The 18655-nt window shown below is 45.5% G+C and overlaps 1 protein-coding gene across 1 annotated transcript; it reads left to right on the top strand.

The window, feature by feature from the left end:
- The first annotated feature begins 287 nt into the window (after positions 1-287).
- Positions 288-16904, top strand: LOC124148326 (peroxisomal biogenesis factor 19-like). Its single transcript, XM_048380995.1, has 8 exons — positions 288-425; positions 3761-3885; positions 5693-5864; positions 6912-6997; positions 8929-9105; positions 11819-11995; positions 15914-15958; positions 16514-16904. Exons 1-8 carry the CDS (start codon positions 299-301, stop codon positions 16586-16588), a joined length of 984 nt encoding a protein of 327 aa, XP_048236952.1. The 5' UTR covers positions 288-298; the 3' UTR covers positions 16589-16904.
- Positions 16905-18655: the final 1751 nt, after the last annotated feature.

The raw sequence follows: 18655 nt of genomic DNA, 5'->3' as shown, positions 1-18655 counted from the left end.
TTAAGGGTGCATATATAACACATGAGTGCGTTTTATACACGAATAAAAAAGTCTTGTGTACATTGATCTTTCTGAAGGGGTGCTAATTTAACTAGGATTGTTCACTAGCCAATATATTAGCAAATATCGCCGTGGGCGCTTATTACGTTGAATACGGTATGCTGCTAAATGACAAGATACTACAGACAGTTTATGTTCGTGGTAGTAGATCTAGATATGCTTTTGCAAGTGTGGCTCTTATTCGCGTAAAGGCGTTTCGCGTGTTGGAAGCGGCCCGCTAGGTGGCACTGAAACTGTCATGGCGGACAAGGGCGAAAACGTGACTCCTTCAGGGGATGAAAACAATGCTAAAGAGACCGAAAATAAACAATCGTCATCTGAAACAAAACCCGACGAAGACAGTGAACTAAATGATCTCCTAGACAGTGAGTGTCACGTGAGAGTAAACCGTATTTATCTGATTATACACAAAATTGTGCCTGTAATTACGCGATGCGAAGAATTTCGAGAATTGCCATGATTTGCAGAATTAACATTAGGTGTTTAGTGTGTGTTATTATGATAAATATAAAATTGATGTTTCATACGACTTTTCAGATTTTTTGCATCTTATTTTCTGCTGTTTTTTCAACATGGGACAAAGGGTTGTTGTCAAGACGCCAACATGTGTGAACGGCCTCAAAACTCAATCCATGAAATCTGTGGAATTCGAAACAGATATCATAATAGATCTAATAACTAAGACCTACTTGATATATTTTTTTACCTATATAAGCTGGATCTACAGGCCTATAGAAAAAAATGTAATTAAACTGATGATAGTTGCTATGAAACTGACTTACAAGCAATGATATTTGTTGCTAATAGTGGACAGTTATAACATTCCTTCCTTTCTCCTATATTTTATTGAGATTGTCGTCAAAGGTTATAGGTTTTCAGACAGTCATGTTAATTGTGATTATACCCGCTATAACGGGGGTGTATATCATCAAACAGACATTGTAAATACTCAGATGATAGCTTGTTAATAAGAGAAAGTTGTCTTTTGTAAGTGAATGAGATGTTTTTAAGTTATTCATGTCATTGCAGAGAAAACCGAATGTTTTGTGAAAGTGTCTGAAAACCCTATAACGAGTATTCAACTTATTTTTGGAACTATGAGTGAAAATGTGTGTGACATCACATGGTGACATCGTTTTCAATTTATCACAATACATAATGCACTGCCATAATGATGTGTTGCTATGTGAACAATAGTGAGTATGGTTTTACGCTGCTTTTAGCAATAATCCAGCAATATCAAGGCGGGGCACACCAGAAATGGGCTTCACACATTGTACCCATGTCAGGAATCCAACCCGGGTCTTCAGCATGACGAGCCAACGCTTAAACCACAAGGCTACCCGACCGCCCCTGTGATAGACTCTTGGGGGAAAATATTGTGTACACAAATGAAGCAATGAATGGATCAGTTGGTCAGGCTTGGTGTCCTGGTTCACTGCATCTCACTGTACCCGGGGGGGGCACGGGGTGGCCCAGTCGTCTAAGGCGCCGCGATTCGCTGTGCAGAGTTGCATCCCTTGGACACGCCATAAACCTATGATTGGGGGTTCGAATCCCGGTTCGCCCCGATTATGTTTCTAGGTTTGTCAGCACCATACCCGTGCTCGTGGGTTTCACCGAAGTGGTAAACGTCTTAGACCTGCATCACTTCGGGCTTTCCTCCCACATTAAGCTAACACGCCGTGATATAACTGGAATACTGTTAAAAGCGGCGTTAAACCCAACTCACTCACTCACTGTACCCGGACACAGCTAGTGGGAGGTTGCTTAAACTATCAATCGTTGGATTGTTCCTAGTTCTCTGAAGTGCTTCGATGAGTGAGTGAGTGAGTGAGTACGGTTTTACGCCGCTTTTAACAATATTCCAGCAATATCACGGCGGCTTCACACATTGTACCCATGTCGGGAATCGAACCCGGGTCTTCGGCGTGACGAGCGAACGCTTTAACCACTAGGCTGCTTCGATGACAACACTTGGAGGATAAATAGGCAAATGGAAATAGTTTTTCATGTTTCAGGATATTTTCTCACTGAAAGTTATGTTTATCTAATTGTGTAGACTTGTCCAAACTGAAACACATCAAAAACACATCAAAAACACATGAATGGACTGTTTAAGATGTGACGATGTGACATTGGTACTAGACAGAGGAGAGTGACTGACTTCATTTCGACCAATCCATATCTATATTGTAATCCAGGCTTTGATAACACTGGCTTCTAATCTAATCAAGCTGGCGGTGGCACGGATGGCCCAGCCGTCTAAGGCACCGCAATTTGCTGTGCTGAGTTGCGTCCCTTGGGCATGCCAGGCTTGCTGACTTGGTTGATGCATGTCATCGATCCCAGTTGCGTGGATCGATGTTCATGATATTAATCACTGGACTGTCTGGTCCAGACACGATTATTTACAGACCGCCGTCATATAGCTGGAATATTGCTGAGTGCGGCATTAAACAACAAACCAACCAACCAACCAACCAACCAACCCTTGGGCACGCCAGAAACCTATGATCGTGGGTTCGAAACCCGGTTCACCCCGATTATGTTTCTAGGTTTGTCAGCACCATACCCGTGCTCGTGGGTTTCACTGAAGTGGTAAACGTCTGAGACCTGCATCACTTCGGGCTTTCCTCCCACATTAAGCTGACACGCCGTGATATAACTGGAATAGTGTTAAAAACGGCGTTAAACCAAACTCACTCACTCACTCACTAATCAAGCTGGCAAGTATTATGTTACTCATCCGTGCAGGCAGTTTTGTAGACCTGTTTAGAGGCTGATGTTCATCCACAAATCTTCAGTAAATGTCAGTACAAATTCCCACATTGGAATTAAGAAATTCCTTGTTCATGTTAATATAGTAATAGTTTGTTTGTTGTTAAACGCCACACTCAGCAATATTCCAGCTATGTGACGGCTGTCTGTAAATAATCGGGTCTGGACCAGACATTCCAGTGGTTGACATCAAGATCGATCTACACATTTGGGATACGATGACATGCATCAACCAAGTCAGCAAGCCTGACCGCCCGATCCTGTTAGTCTCCTCTTACGACAAGCATAGTCGCCTTTTACGACAAGCATGGGTTGCTGAAGACCTATTCTAACCAGTATCTTTATGGGTCTAATATAGTTATGACTAATTGTAAGGCTTAGTAGGGGAACATTATGTATATCAGTGATAACAGGACCTACAAACAGGAAGAGGCTTTTATGCTTAGTTTTACAATATTGCACTGAATGCAGTGTTAAAATATCTCAGAAATTGGCATGTTTGGAAAAATAAGAACTATAAAATAATCTCAATTTTAAACAAAATAATGCCTTATTCCCAATTTGCCTACCATGGGCACATAGTTAGGAATCCTAGGTGAGAACCCTTGGATGAAAATCATTGAAATCATTCATGTAATATATTTGTGAAAAATAGAAGTCATTCATTAGTTTTATACATATTTCACCAAACACCAAGTGAAAGTATTAGAAATTTAATAAAAAACAAATTAAGATTTTTTAGATTTCAAATCATGATAAATTCATGTAATTCTAGAAAATCAAAAACTCTTAAGTGACTGTTAGTTTATTATTAGTATTAAGAACCATTGCTTATTTTTATTATTTTTAGAATTATTTTTGGTATGGTTCGTTGCAGCTGTAGATTGAATCATGACTGAATTGTGTTTGTCACCTGCAGGTGCCTTGGAAGACTTTGACAAGCCCAGGACAGACCAGCCAGGTGTCGGGCAGGTGTTGGACGGCAGTGATGTCGACACCTCAGGACCAGCACCTGTAGCAGGGGCAGCAGCCATGCCCAGCCCAGTGAGTATCGGTAGCTCCTCAGGGAGACTGTCTCTGTGATGTTGTGGAAAGAGCATCTGCCTGGAGGTCTCCGTGGTGTAGTGGATAGAGCATCTGCCTGGAGGCTGTCTCTGTGGTGTAGTGGATAGCGCATCTGCCTGGAGGTCTCCGTGGTGTAGTGGATAGCGCATCTGCCCAGAGGCTGTCTCTGTGGTGTAGTGGATAGCGCATCTGCCCAGAGACTGTCTTCGTGGCATTGTTGATAGAGCATCTGCCTGGAGGCCGTCTCCGTCGTGTAGTGCATAAAGCATCTGCCCAGAGGCTGTCTCTGTGGTGTAGTGGATAGAGCATCTGCCTGGAGGCTGTCTCTGTGGTGTAGTGGATAGAGCATCTGCCTGGAGACTGTCTCTGTGGTGTAGTGGATAGCGCATCTGCCTGGGGCTGTCTCTGTGGTGTAGTGGATAGCGCATCTGCCCAGAGGCTGTCTCTGTGGTGTAGTGGATAGCGCATCTGCCTGGAGGCTGTCTCTGTGGTGTAGTGGATAGAGCATCTGCCTGGAGGCCGTCTCCGTCGTGTAGTGGATAAAGCATCTGCCCAGAGGCTGTCTCTGTGGTGTAGTGGATAGCGCATCTGCCCAGAGGCTGTCTCCGTGGTGTAGTGGATAGCGCATCTGCCCAGAGGCTGTCTCTGTAGAGCATCTGCCTGGAGGCTGTCTCTGTGGTGTAGTGGATAGCGCATCTGTCTGGAGGCTGTCTCTGTGGTGTAGTGGATAGCCCATCTGCCTGGAGACTGTCTCTGTGGTGTAGTGGATAGCGCATCTGCCTGGAGACTGTCTCTGTGGTGTAGTGGATAGCGCATCTGCCTGGAGGCTGTCTCTGTGGTGTAGTGGATAGCGCATCTGCCTGGAGGCTGTCTCTGTGGTGTAGTGGATAGCGCATCTGCCCAGAGGCTGTCTCTGTGGCGTAGTGGATAGCGCATCTGCCCAGAGACTGTCTCTGTGGTGTAGTGGATAGCGCATCTGCCCAGAGGCTGTCTCTGTGGTGTAGTGGATAGCGCATCTGCCTGGAGGCTGTCTCTGTGGTGTAGTGGATAGCGCATCTGCCCAGAGGCTGTCTCTGTGGCGTAGTGGATAGAGCATCTGCCCAGAGACTGTCTCTGTGGTGTAGTAGATAGAGCATCTGCCTGGAGGCTGTCTCCGTGGTGTAGTGGATAGCGCATCTGCCCAGAGACTGTCTCTGTGGTGTAGTGGATAGCGCATCTGCCTGGAGGCTGTCTCTGTGGTGTAGTGGATAGCGCATCTGCCTGGAGACTGTCTCTGTGGTGAAGTGGATAGCGCATCTGCCTGGAGACTGTCTCTGTGGTGAAGTGGATAGCGCATCTGCCTGGAGGCCGTCTCCGTGGCGTAGTGGATAGCGCATCTGCCCAGAGGCTGTCTCTGTGGTGTAGCGGATAGCGCATCTGCCTGGAGGCTGTCTCTGTGGTGTAGTGGATAGCGCATCTGCCCAGAGACTGTCTCTGTGATGTAGTGGATAGCGCATCTGCCAGGAGGCTGTCTCCGTGGTGTAGTGGATAGAGCATCTGCCTGGAGGTCTCTGTGATGTAGTGGATAGCGCATCTGCCCAGAGGCTGTCTCTGTGGTGTAGTGGATAGCGCATCTGCCCAGAGACTGTCCAATAGTTAAGGTATCATAAGGACTAGTAGAAAATTGCCATTTTTAAGGGTTTTGCTATATATTATCATCATAAGAACTAGTGGACCAAAAATGTTAGTTTCTACCGCTGTTACATGTAACTTGCAATGTATAATTTATTTGCTTGGTTTTGTGAAGGCTGACATAGCCAGCATGTTTGGTGGAGTACAAGGCCCAGATGACCCCATCTCGGAGGAGGTCGCAGACGAGATGGCCAGCCAGTTTGAGGAGGCGATGAAGGCATTCATGTCCCAGGACCCCAATATGATGCAGCAGATTGAGAAGCTGGCCGATGCCGCAGGCAGTGCAGGTCAGTTCACAACCAAGCTCCTCTAAGGAAGAGAATATATGGATGTCAACTTCTTTATTATGAGGAACACAACGTTTCAGAGAATGCCATGAGGCAGAGAGCATATGTATGTACATGTAAGGACAACAAAATTAATAAGATAGGTGGAAACGAACAAAGGGTAGAAGTGAGTAAGTGAGTGAGTTGGGTTTAACGCCACTTTTAACAGTATTACAGTTATATCGTTGCGTGTCAGCTTAATGTGGGAGGAAAGCCCGAAGTGATGCAAGTCTCAGATGTTTACCACTTCGGTGAAACCAACGAACATGGGTATGGTGCTGACAAACCTAGAAACATAATCAGGGCGAACCGGGATTTGAACACACAATCATAGGTTTTTGGCGTGCCGAAGGGACGCAACTCTGCACAGCGAATCGCGGCGCCTTCGACGACTGGGTCACTCGTGCCCCCTCAATGGGCAGAAACTAACAAGGGAAGCCAACATATGATTGGCGCTGATAGGTGATTAGCAATAGACAATGGAAGCCAACACTTTACAGTAATAAGCCCTTATGGTATGGAAGCCAGTACTTAAGTTATCATAGCTAAGTAATAGGTAATGGACACTGGGCAAACAGGAGGCTGGGGGTATTTAGCACTGATAGATGAAAGAATGGACATAGCAATGGACAAATTGAAGCCAGCTAGGTAATTAGCACCGACAAAGATCAAAGCAATAAGTCCCAAGCACAAGGCAGATAGCTTCCCTAGTTACGGTTCATGGCTGGCTGGTGTCTCCTGATGTCAATTGCTTCTTGTAGTTTCCTTTGTCGCTAGTTGTTGTTGGTAGACAGGACTTTGGTGGTTTCCCACATGATGAAATGGTTTTGGTTCTTCAGGATGTGTTCGGAAATAGAGGATTTCAGGTCGAGTTTGTTAACAATAACCCTATTTTACAAGTTTTGTCCTTGCTACCTCCCACATTCAATGCTCCATGGGCTAGTAGAGGTGTTGTTCACTGTGATAAACCGAGGCTGGATGATGCAAGCAATGGTGGAACTGTTTCAGGGGATTCTGTGGAGGCCCAGCAGGAGTTTGCCAAGACCCTCGGACAGACGCTGACGGGGATGGCTGAGAACGCAGAGACTCTGCAGGTGTGTAGGGATGTGGGGGAGGTTGGTTTGCCAAGACCCATGGACAGGCATAACACATGTTTATAACCATTTACAGCAACGTGGCACATCTCAGGGAGATATGTCTGGTTATAACACATGTTTATATCCATGGTAAAGCAACATGGCACATCTCAGGAGATGTGTCTGTTTAAAACACGTGTTTATATCCATGGTAAAGCAACATGCCACATCTCAGGGAGATATGTCTGGTTATAACACATGTTTATATCCATGGTAAAGCAACATGGCACATCTCAGGAGATGTGTCTGTTTAAAACACGTGTTTATATCCATGGTAAAGCAACATGGCACATCTCAGGGAGATATGTCTGGTTATAACACATGTTTATAACACGTTTTACAGCCACAGGGCACATCTCAGGGAGATATGTCTGGTTATAACACATGTTTATAACACATGTTTATAACCATGTTAAAGCACATGGCAGATCTCAGGGAGATATGTCTGGTTATAACACATGTTTATAACACGTTTTACAGCCACAGGGCACGTCTCAGGAAGATATGTCTGGTTATAACACATGTTTATAACACATGTTTATAACCATGTTAAAGCAACATGGCAGATCTCAGGGAGATATGTCTGGTAATAACACATGTTTATAACCATGTTAAAGCAACATGGCACATCTCAGGAAGATATGTCTGGTTATAACACATGTTTATAACACGTGTTACAGCAACATGGAACATCTCAGGGAGATATGTCTGGTTATAACACATGTTTATAACACATGTTTTTAACCATGGTAAAGCAACATGGCAGATCTCAGGGAGATATGTCTGGTTATAACACATGTTTATAACCATGTTAAAGCAACATGGCACATCTCAGGAAGATATGTCTGGTTATAACACATGTTTATAACACGTGTTACAGCAACATGGCAGATCTGAGGGAGATATGTCTTGTTATAACACATGTTTATAACCATGTTAAAGCAACATGGCAGATCTCAGGGAGATATGTCTGGTTATAACACATGTTTATAACACGTGTTACAGCAACATGGCACATCTCAGGGAGATATGTCTGGTTATAACATGTGTTTATAACCATGGCTAAGCAACATGGCACATCTCAGGGAGATATCTCTGGTTATAACACGTTTATATCCATGGTAAAGCAACCTGGCACATCTCAGGGAGATATCTCTGGTTATAACACATGTTTATATCCATGGTAAAGCAACATGGCACATCTCAGGGAGATATCTCTGGTTATAACACATGTTTATAACACGTTTTACAGCAACATGGCACATCTCAGGGAGATATGTCTGGTTATAACACATGTTTATAGCACGTTTTACAGCAACATGGCACATCTCAGGGAGATATGTCTGGTTATAACACATGTTTATATCCATGGTAAAGCAACATGGCACATCTCAGGGAGACATGTCTGGTTATAACACATGTTAAAGCAACATGGCAGATCTCAGGGAGATAATGTCTGGTTATATCACATGTTAAAGCAACATGGCACATCTCAGGGAGATATGTCTGGTTATAACCATGTTAAAGCAACATGGCACATCTCAGGGAGATATCTCTGGTTATAACACATGTTAAAGCAACATGGCAGATCTCAGGGAGATAATGTCTGGTTATATCACATGTTAAAGCAACATGGCACATCTCAGGGAGATATGTCTGGTTATAACCATGTTAAAGCAACATGGCACATTTCAGGGAGATATGTCTGGTTATAACTCATGTTAAAGCAACATGGCAGATCTCAGGGAGATAATGTCTGGTTATATCACATGTTAAAGCAACATGGCACATCTCAGGGAGATATGTCTGGTTATAACCATGTTAAAGCAACATGGCACATCTCAGGGAGATATCTCTGGTTATAACACATGTTTATACCCATGTTTCAGCAACAAATGTCGGAGGAGGAGCTGTCCCAGGCCTTCACCAACATGGGCGTAGGAGGCGGCGGCGGCGGCGGAGGGGCGGGGCCGAGCGGGGACATGTTTCCCATGATGCACGGCATGATGAAGATGCTGCTGTCCAAGGATGTCCTGTACCCATCACTCAAAGAGATAGCAGAGAAGGTGAGCTAAATATTCTCAACCGGAGGGCATGAGTGGCCAAGCGGTCTAAGGCACTGCAGATTGCTGTGCAGAGTTCCATCCCTTAGAAACATGTTCGTGGGTTATTTTTTTGGGTTTGTCAACACTATACCAAGGATCATGGGTTTCCCCAAAGAGGTGTGTGACTTCAGTCTTTCCTCACGAATCAAGCTGACACGCCCGAATATAACTGACAAACAGTTCATACTACACATACAACCACCCTGTAACATTTAGCAAGTAAAACTTTGTCACTGCAGAAATTGGAGTGAGTGAGTGAGTTGGGTTTAACGTTGCTTTGAACAATATTTCTGTTTTATCACGGCGTGTCAGCTTGATGTGGGAGGAGTGAGTGAGTGAGTTGGGTTTAACGCCCACTTTGAACAGTATTTCAGTTATATCACTGGGTGTCAGCTTGATGTGGGAGGAGTGAGTGAGTTGGGTTTAACGCCCACTTTGAACAGTATTTCAGTTATATCACGGCGTGTCAGCTTGATGTGGGAGGAGTGAGTGAGTTGGGTTTAACGCCCACTTTGAACAGTATTTCAGTTATATCACTGGGTGTCAGCTTGATGTGGGAGGAGTGAGTGAGTTGGGTTTAACGCCCACTTTGAACAGTATTTCAGTTATATCACTGGGTGTCAGCTTGATGTGGGAGGAGTGAGTGAGTTGGGTTTAATAATCCTTCGAACAGTATTTCAGTTATATCACGGCGTGTCAGCTTGATGTGGGAGGAGTGAGTGAGTGAGTTGGGTTTAACTCTGCTTTGAACAGTATTCCAGTTGTACCACGGCTTGTCAGCTTAATGGGGGAGTGAGTGAGTGAGTGAGTTGGGTTTAACTCTGCTTTGAACAGTATTTCAGTTATATCACGGCGTGTCAGCTTGATGTTGGAGGAGTGAGTGAGTTGGGTTTAACGCCCACTTTGAACAGTATTTCTGTTATATCACGGCGTGTCAGCTTGATGTGGGAGGAGTGAGTGAGTGAGTGAGTTGGGTTTAAAGCTGCTTTGAACAGTATTTCTGTTATATCACGGTGTGTCAGCTTGATGTGGGAGGAGTGAGTGAGTGAGTTGGGTTTAATGCTGCTTTGAACAGTATTTCTGTTATATCACAGCGTGTCAGCTTGATGTGGGAGGAGTGAGTGAGTGAGTGAGTTGGGTTTAAAGCTGCTTTGAACAGTATTTCTGTTATATCACGGTGTGTCAGCTTGATGTGGGAGGAGTGAGTGAGTGAGTGAGTTGGGTTTAACTCTGCTCTGAACAGTATTTCTGTTATATCACAGCGTGTCAGCTTGATGTGGGAGGCGTGAGTGATTAAGTTGGGTTTAACGCTGCTTTGAACAGTATTTCTGATATATCACGGCATGTCAGCTTGATGTGGGAGGAGTGAGTGAGTGAGTTGGGTTTAACGCTGCTTCAAACAGTATTTCTGTTATATCACGGCGTGTCAGCTTGATGTGGGAGGAGTGAGTGAGTTGGGTTTAATGCTGCTTTGAACAGTATTTCTGTTATATCACGGCGTGTCGGCTTGATGTGGGAGGAGTGAGTGAGTGAGTTGGGTTTAACGCCCACTTTGAACAATATTTCAGTTATATCACGGCATGTCAGCTTGATGTGGGAGGAGTGAGTGAGTGAGTGAGTGAGTGAGTTGGGTTTAACGCTGCTTTGAACAGTATTTTTGTTATATCACGGTGTGTCAGCTTGATGTGGGAGGAGTGAGTGATTGAGTTGGGTTTAATGCTGCTTTGAACAGTATTTCAGTAATATCACGTCGTGTCAGCTTGATGCGGGAGGAGTAAGTTAGTTGGGTTTAACGCTGCTTTGAACAATATTTCTGTTATATCACGGCATGTCAGCTTGATGTGGGAGGAGTGAGTGAGTGAGTTGGATTTAACGCTGCTTTGAACAGTATTCCAGTTATATCACGGCATGTCAGCTTGGTGTGGGAGGAAAGCCTGAAGTGATGCAAGTCTCAGACCAATTTTATGAAATGGTGCTGACAAGCCTAGAAACATTATCATGTCCAACCGGGATTCGAACCCACGATCATAGGTTTCTGGCATGCACAAGGGACATAACTCTGCATAGTGAACTTCGGTGCCTCAGAAGACTTGGCCAACAGTGTCCCCTCAGAAATGAGGTCTTTAAGAAAGGAAAGTCATGGTAACAGTATCTGGTTTGTTGTTTAGTGTCTTGATAACACATTGTAACTCTGTAGACGATTATGCTCCATCGTGGACTGGTACAATGGGATGACGTAGATGATGATGATGATGATGATGATGATGATGATGATGATGATATTTCCTGGAAGGTACCTATGGTTGTGGACTCCCAAGGGAGCTGTGATAGCACAATATTTTGTTGAATAGGGTAATTTAGTCTTTTGAAGATCTGCTTAGAATTTCTATATCAACCCATCGCCCCTTAAGATCTGTGTTAGACTTGGCCTTCAGCAACCCATGCTTGTTGTAAGGGACGACTAACAATATCGGGTGGTCAGGCTCGCTGACTTGGTTGATGCACGTCATCGTATCCCAGTTGTTTGGCTCGATGCTCATGATCTCCAGACTCGGTTATTTACAGATCACTGTCATACAGCTGGATAGTGAGTGCAGGGGTTAAACAACAAACAAACACTTAACACATAACACACTTGACATGGCTTCTGCACACCATTGTTCTGGTTGTGTAGTACCCCAAGTGGCTGGAGGAGCACAAGGACACAGAGTCGGCCTCGTCGCTGGACACGTACCGCCGCCAGCACCAGCTCATCTCCAGCATCTGTGTGGAGTTTGAGGCGGAGACCCCGACCGATACGGAGGAGACAAAGTCCCAGCGCTTCGAAAAACTCATGGAACTCATGCAGCAGGTGGGTGGCAGGCTCCTCACAGTTCTCTCCCTTGTTCCCAGCCAACCACTAGCTCTCTCCCTTGTTCCCAGCTCCTCACAGTTCTCTCCCTTGTTCCCAGCTCCTCACAGTTCTCTCCCTTGTTCCCAGCTCCTCATAGTTCTCTCCCTTGTTCCCAGCCAACCACTAGCTCCTCACAGTTCTCTCCCTTGTTCCCAGCTCCTCACAGTTCTCTCCCTTGTTCCCAGCTCCTCGTAGTTCTCTCCCTTGTTCCCAGCCAACCACTAGCTCCTCACAGTTCTCTCCCTTGTTCCCAGCTCCTCACAGTTCTCTCCCTTGTTCCCAGCTCCTCGTAGTTCTCTCCCTTGTTCCCAGCCAACCACTAGCTCCTCATAGTTCTCTCCCTTGTTCCCAGCTCCTCACAGTTCTCTCCCTTGTTCCAAGCTCCTCGTAGTTCTCTCCCTTGTTCCCAGCCAACCACTAGCTCCTCACAGTTCTCTCCCTTGTTCCCAGCTCCTCACAGTTCTCTCCCTTGTTCCAAGCTCCTCACAGTTCTCGTTCCAAGCTCCTCACAGTTCTCTCCCTTGTTCCCAGCCAACCACTAGCTCCTCACAGTTCTCTCCCTTGTTCCCAGCCAACCACTAGCTCCTTACAGTTCTCTCCCTTGTTCCCAGCCAACCACTAGCTCCTCACAGTTCTCTCCCTTGTTCCAAGCTCCTCACAGTTCTCTCCCTTGTTCAAACCAACCACTAGCTCCTCACAGTTCTCTCCCTTGTTCCAAGCTCCTCACAGTTCTCTCCCTTGTTCCCAGCCAACCACTAGCTCCTCACAGTTCTCTCCCTTGTTCCAAGCTCCTCACAGTTCTCTCCCTTGTCCCCAGCCAACCACTAGCTCCTCACAGTTCACTTCCTTGTTCCCAACCAACCACTAGCTCCTCACAGTTCTCGCCCTTGTTCCAAACCAACCACTAGCTCCTCACAGTTCTCTCCCTTGTTCCAAGCTTCTCACAGTTCTCTCCCTTGTTCCAAGCTCCTCACAGTTCTCTCCCTTGTTCCCAACCAACCACTAGCTCCTCACAGTTCTCTCCCTTGTTCCAAGCTCCTCACAGTTCACTTCCTTGTTCCCAACCAACAACTAGCTCCTCACAGTTCTCTCCCTTTTTCCCAACCAACCACTAGCTCCTCACAGTTCTCACCCTTGTTCCAAGCTTCTCACAGTTCTCTCCCTTGTTCCAAGCTCCTCACAGTTCTCTCCCTTGTTCCCAACCAACCACTAGCTCCTCACAGTTCTCTCCCTTGTTCCAAGCCAACAACCAGCTCCTCACAGTTCTCTCCCTTGTTCCAAGCTCCTCACAGTTCTCTTCCTTGTTCCCAACCAACCACTAGCTCCTCACAGTTCTCTCCCTTGTTCCCAGCCAACAACCTGCTCCTCACAGTTCTCTCCCTTGTCCCCAACCAACCACTAGCTCCTCACAGTTGTCTCCCTTGTTCCAAGCTCCTCACAGTTCACTCCCTTGTCCCCAGCCAACCACTAGCTCCTCACAGTTCTCTCCCTTTTTCCCAACCAACCACTAGCTCCTCACAGTTCTCTCCCTTGTTCCAAGCTCCTCACAGTTCACTTCCTTGTTCCCAACCAACCACTAGCTCCTCACAGTTCTCGCCCTTGTTCCCAACCAACCACTAGCTCCTCACAGTTCTCTCCCTTGTTCCAAGCTTCTCACAGTTGTCTCCCTTGTTCCAAGCTCCTCACAGTTCTCTCCCTTGTTCCCAACCAACCACTAGCTCCTCACAGTTCTCTCCCTTGTTCCAAGCTCCTCACAGTTCACTTCCTTGTTCCCAACCAACCACAAGCTCCTCACAGTTCTCTCCCTTTTTCCCAACCAACCACTAGCTCCTCACAGTTCTCTCCCTCGTTCCAAGCTTCTCACAGTTCTCTCCCTTGTTCCAAGCTCCTCACAGTTCTCTCCCTTGTTCCCAACCAACCACTAGCTCCTCACAGTTCCCTCCCTTTTTCCCAACCAACCACTAGCTCCTCACAGTTCTCGCCCTTGTTCCAAGCTTCTCACAGTTCTCTCCCTTGTTCCAAGCTCCTCACAGTTCTCTCCCTTGTTCCCAACCAACCACTAGCTCCTCACAGTTCTCTCCCTTGTTCCCAGCCAACAACCAGCTCCTCACAGTTGTCTCCCTTGTTCCAAGCTCCTCACAGTTCACTCCCTTGTCCCCAGCCAACCACTAGCTCCTCACAGTTCACTTCCTTGTTCCCAACCAACCACTAGCTCCTCACAGTTCTCGCCCTTGTTCCAAACCAACCACTAGCTCCTCACAGTTCTCTCCCTTGTTCCAAGCTTCTCACAGTTCTCTCCCTTGTTCCCAGCTCCTCACAGTTCTCTCCCTTGTTCCCAACCAACCACTAGCTCCTCACAGTTCTCTCCCTTGTTCCAAGCTCCTCACAGTTCACTTCCTTGTTCCCAACCAACAACTAGCTCCTCACAGTTCTCTCCCTTTTTCCCAACCAACCACTAGCTCCTCACAGTTCTCACCCTTGTCCCAAGCTTCTCACAGTTCTCTCCCTTGTTCCAAGCTCCTCACAGTTCTCTCCCTTGTTCCCAACCAACCACTAGCTCCTCACAGTTCTCTCCCTTGTTCCAAGCCAACAACCAGCTCCTCACAGTTCTCTCCCTTGTTCCAAGCTCCTCACAGTTCTCTTCCTTGTTCCCAACCAACCACTAGCTCCTCACAGTTCTCTCCCTTGTTCCCAGCCAACAACCTGCTCCTCACAGTTCTCTCCCTTGTCCCCAACCAACCACTAGCTCCTCACAGTTGTCTCCCTTGTTCCAAGCTCCTCACAGTTCACTCCCTTGTCCCCAGCCAACCACTAGCTCCTCACAGTTCTCTCCCTTTTTCCCAACCAACCACTAGCTCCTCACAGTTCTCTCCCTTGTTCCAAGCTCCTCACAGTTCACTTCCTTGTTCCCAACCAACCACTAGCTCCTCACAGTTCTCGCCCTTGTTCCCAACCAACCACTAGCTCCTCACAGTTCTCTCCCTTGTTCCAAGCTTCTCACAGTTGTCTCCCTTGTTCCAAGCTCCTCACAGTTCTCTCCCTTGTTCCCAACCAACCACTAGCTCCTCACAGTTCTCTCCCTTGTTCCAAGCTCCTCACAGTTCACTTCCTTGTTCCCAACCAACCACAAGCTCCTCACAGTTCTCTCCCTTGTTCCCAACCAACCACTAGCTCCTCACAGTTCTCTCCCTTGTTCCAAGCTCCTCACAGTTCTCTCCCTTTTCCCAACCAACCACTAACTCCTGACAGTTCTCTTCCTTCTTCCGACGTCATATAGCTGGAATATTGCTGAGTGCCGCGTTAAACAACAAACCAACCAACCCACCAAATCTAATAACCTGGACCTTTTTTTGAAACTGTGCAAGGTGCGATGGAGGGAGGTACGTGTTGTGTGTCACAGCCGGTTCCACTTAGTGTATGTGCAGTAAGCTATGTGTGTTTGCGGACAACTGTAGACAGTCATGTTCATGATATTTGTACCTCCACAATTAAAGATTATGATCTTAGCGAATATCTGGGTCTTAAATCCAAGCTGTATTGCAATGGCGCTTAGATTTGTTTTGCATGTGGAAGAGAACAAATGTAAGGTGACTGTAGGCGCCTAAGATTGTTGTAACTAATATTGTTCTGGTGCAAGTGGGACCAGCATTAGTATTGACTCCTACAAGCAGCCACACCCACATCCACACATGGCCTTAAACCACATTTCATCCCAGCCTAATCAGTGTGATGAAGAAAAGAGTGCTTTTGTATACTTTTATTTCACTTTAATGTTATTTAGGGTAAGAGAAATCTGTAAAAGACAACTATTTTATATCTTGCCTTTGATGCAACATCTCAACAATAAGTTTTGGTTCAATCTTACTTCTGTTGTAGATGCAAGAGCTAGGGCAGCCCCCGAAGGAAATAGTCGGAGAGATGGTAAGTTCTCACTCACTCACTCACTCACTCACTCACTCACTCACTCACCTATTCACTCACCTATTCACTCACTCACTCACTCACCTATTCACTCACTCACTCACTCACTCAAACTCTCACCCACTCACTCACTCACTCAGTGACTCACTCAATGACTCACTCAATGACTCACTTGGTGACTCACTCACTCATTGACTCACTCATTGACTCACTCACCCATCCTCACTCACTCACTCAAACTCTCACTCACTCACTCAGTGACTCACTCAGTGACTCACTCAATGACTCACTCGGTGACTCACTCACTCATTGACTCACTCACCCATACTCACTCACTCACTCACTCACTCACTCACTCACTGATATTGTTGTTTTATGAACATTTTCTATTCTCTTTAAAACTGGAATTGTGCATCTGGTCTGTATAAAGAGGTTTGGTTTGGACTGGTTTAACTGTAGTTTTCTCAGTGTTGATATAATGAAAATGAAGTACTTTGTACTTTCAGGACTTATCACCGTATTTCAGAAAATAATGAATGAACTGTTTCATTTCAGGCCCCAGGTTTAGAATTTGATGACAATGGCATCCCCAAGTTGCCGGGGATGACAGAACAATGTGTCGTCATGTGAACAAGAGAGAGCATTCACCCATCCGTCTTTCCCCTGTCAAAGGGAGATAAGTTGAGATGCAGTCTTAGAGTTCTGTCCCTTGGATCCAGCCCCTCCTAGGACAGATGTGTTGTGACTGCTGATGACTGACTGACTGTGTGTATATATTTCATGGCTGCATGAGTGTTTCTTAGACGTGTGGTATGTGTCAAAGTGTGTTGCTTCTGCAGAAGAATGGACTGCTGGATTAAATGGAAGAAATCGCACACTGATTGGAGCTTGGTGGTTGATTGGTCCAAAAATATTTTGTTTCTTTAAGCTTCATTTTGTAACATGGCCAAATCATGAAAAGAATCCGTGAAATGTAATCAGAAATGAAAAACAATAATTATTTACACCATGTGTACAAATATAAAAAAAATAATTTCCAACAATGAAACACAGAGGGCTGCCATTGAGTGAAGCTAACTGTGTTATATTATAATCAGAGGCTTCTCAAAGAGGGTCCTGTAGTCTGGTATAATGTGTCTGAGTGGCGTATTCATGTCAAACTGCGGCATGGTATCTCAGTGGGCAAGCTCTATAAACTGGCATATGTCCGGACTAGTACAAGCAGCCCCCCCTACACACACACACACACACGCATATGCTCACGCTCACCCACGCACACACATGCACACACACACGTGCATGCACATCGCTATATACCGTATTCGACGTAATAAGCGCACACGGCGACATTTGCTAAGATACTGGCTAGTGAACAATCCCAGTTAGCTCCCCTTCCGATTTATCAATGTACACAAGTCTTATTTATTCGCGTATAATACGCACTCGTGTGTTATATGCACCCTTAATTGTGGGCAATTACATTCTAGAAAAATATATCTGTCGTACATAAACATTTCAGGCTGTCAGCATTAACCACGAAATGTATCTTTCACAAAAATAATATTCTAATAAGAGCCCCCTATTTCTAATTTTGAGAGCGCCCTGGGCGCTTATTACGTCGAATACGATAAGTGCAATAATCTTGGACGCAATGTTAAACCCAATTTCACCTCAGCTTGCCCACTTGCTTCCCTTGCAAGTTTCATTCACTTGTTCTGTGGCCACGTAACAGTCATCTTCCCGAGGCAAGAGAGTTAACAGACTTAGAAAGTCCAGTTTCCACCTTTGCCGAACTAGGCTGGAATTCCTGGGCTCGATCGTAGGGCCACCAGTGGCTATTACAAGTTATGTCCTTTCTATGCCTTTGCTATGGACCAATCCGATTCCACCTCTCGTATCATTTGCATTTGCTTCAAACAAAATGGCGGCCCCCAGTCAAGACGATCTGAACGATAATCAAGATCTATATCGTGATAAAACAAGTCTTACATCGTGAAGTGCATCAAAACACTTGAGCACCTTGATTAAAAACATCCAAAGACATGCTTTGCAAATCCTGTAATTGATCGAAATCTGCGTGACATATACCAACCGGATTTCGATTTCGTTGCACGATTTTGATTGGACTCGTTAGTCCAGCCAAAATGTAACTCCATAATACCAGGCTAGTTCAACAAGGGTGGAAACTGGACTTTTAAAGTTAGTTAACTCATTTGTCTCGGGAAGATGACAGTAGTCAGGGTAAAGAACACAGACTCAACCATGTTCCAGTATCTAAACTGTTGGATCTAATTGACACCTGAACACATTACAGGTAGGTCCAGTGTTTTGCCCCGGCCCTATTCCTTAAATCGATCAACACCCGTCGGTAACTTGGTTGATTGTGTGTCATTGGAGATGTTGGGGTACCCTATGTGGGGAAAAGTCAGGTAAATATTAGCTTCATTCAAAGTTCGATACTATCTTTGGCAAGTACTGATAGTACTGTGGGATACTTATGCTTAAATTAACCTTGAAACTAAAGTGGGTGTCAAATTGGCTGTTTAACCGTGTGTAATCAGAGACATGTTATTGTGATTTGAAACCACTGATTGACCAGGTGCAATAAAGCACACTCCAAGGTCATGGTAAATTGTGATGAGCTTGAAATTATAAAGTCTGCTATAACAGTTATATATTTTCTGTTTCCATGATACA

The sequence above is a fragment of the Haliotis rufescens genome, unplaced genomic scaffold, assembly GCF_023055435.1.
Source record: "Haliotis rufescens isolate VD_foot unplaced genomic scaffold, xgHalRufe1.0.p SCAF_34, whole genome shotgun sequence".
Lineage (NCBI taxonomy): Eukaryota > Metazoa > Mollusca > Gastropoda > Lepetellida > Haliotidae > Haliotis > Haliotis rufescens.
Note: the sequence above shows the minus strand (reverse complement) of the source record. Positions and strands in the feature narration are given on the sequence as shown.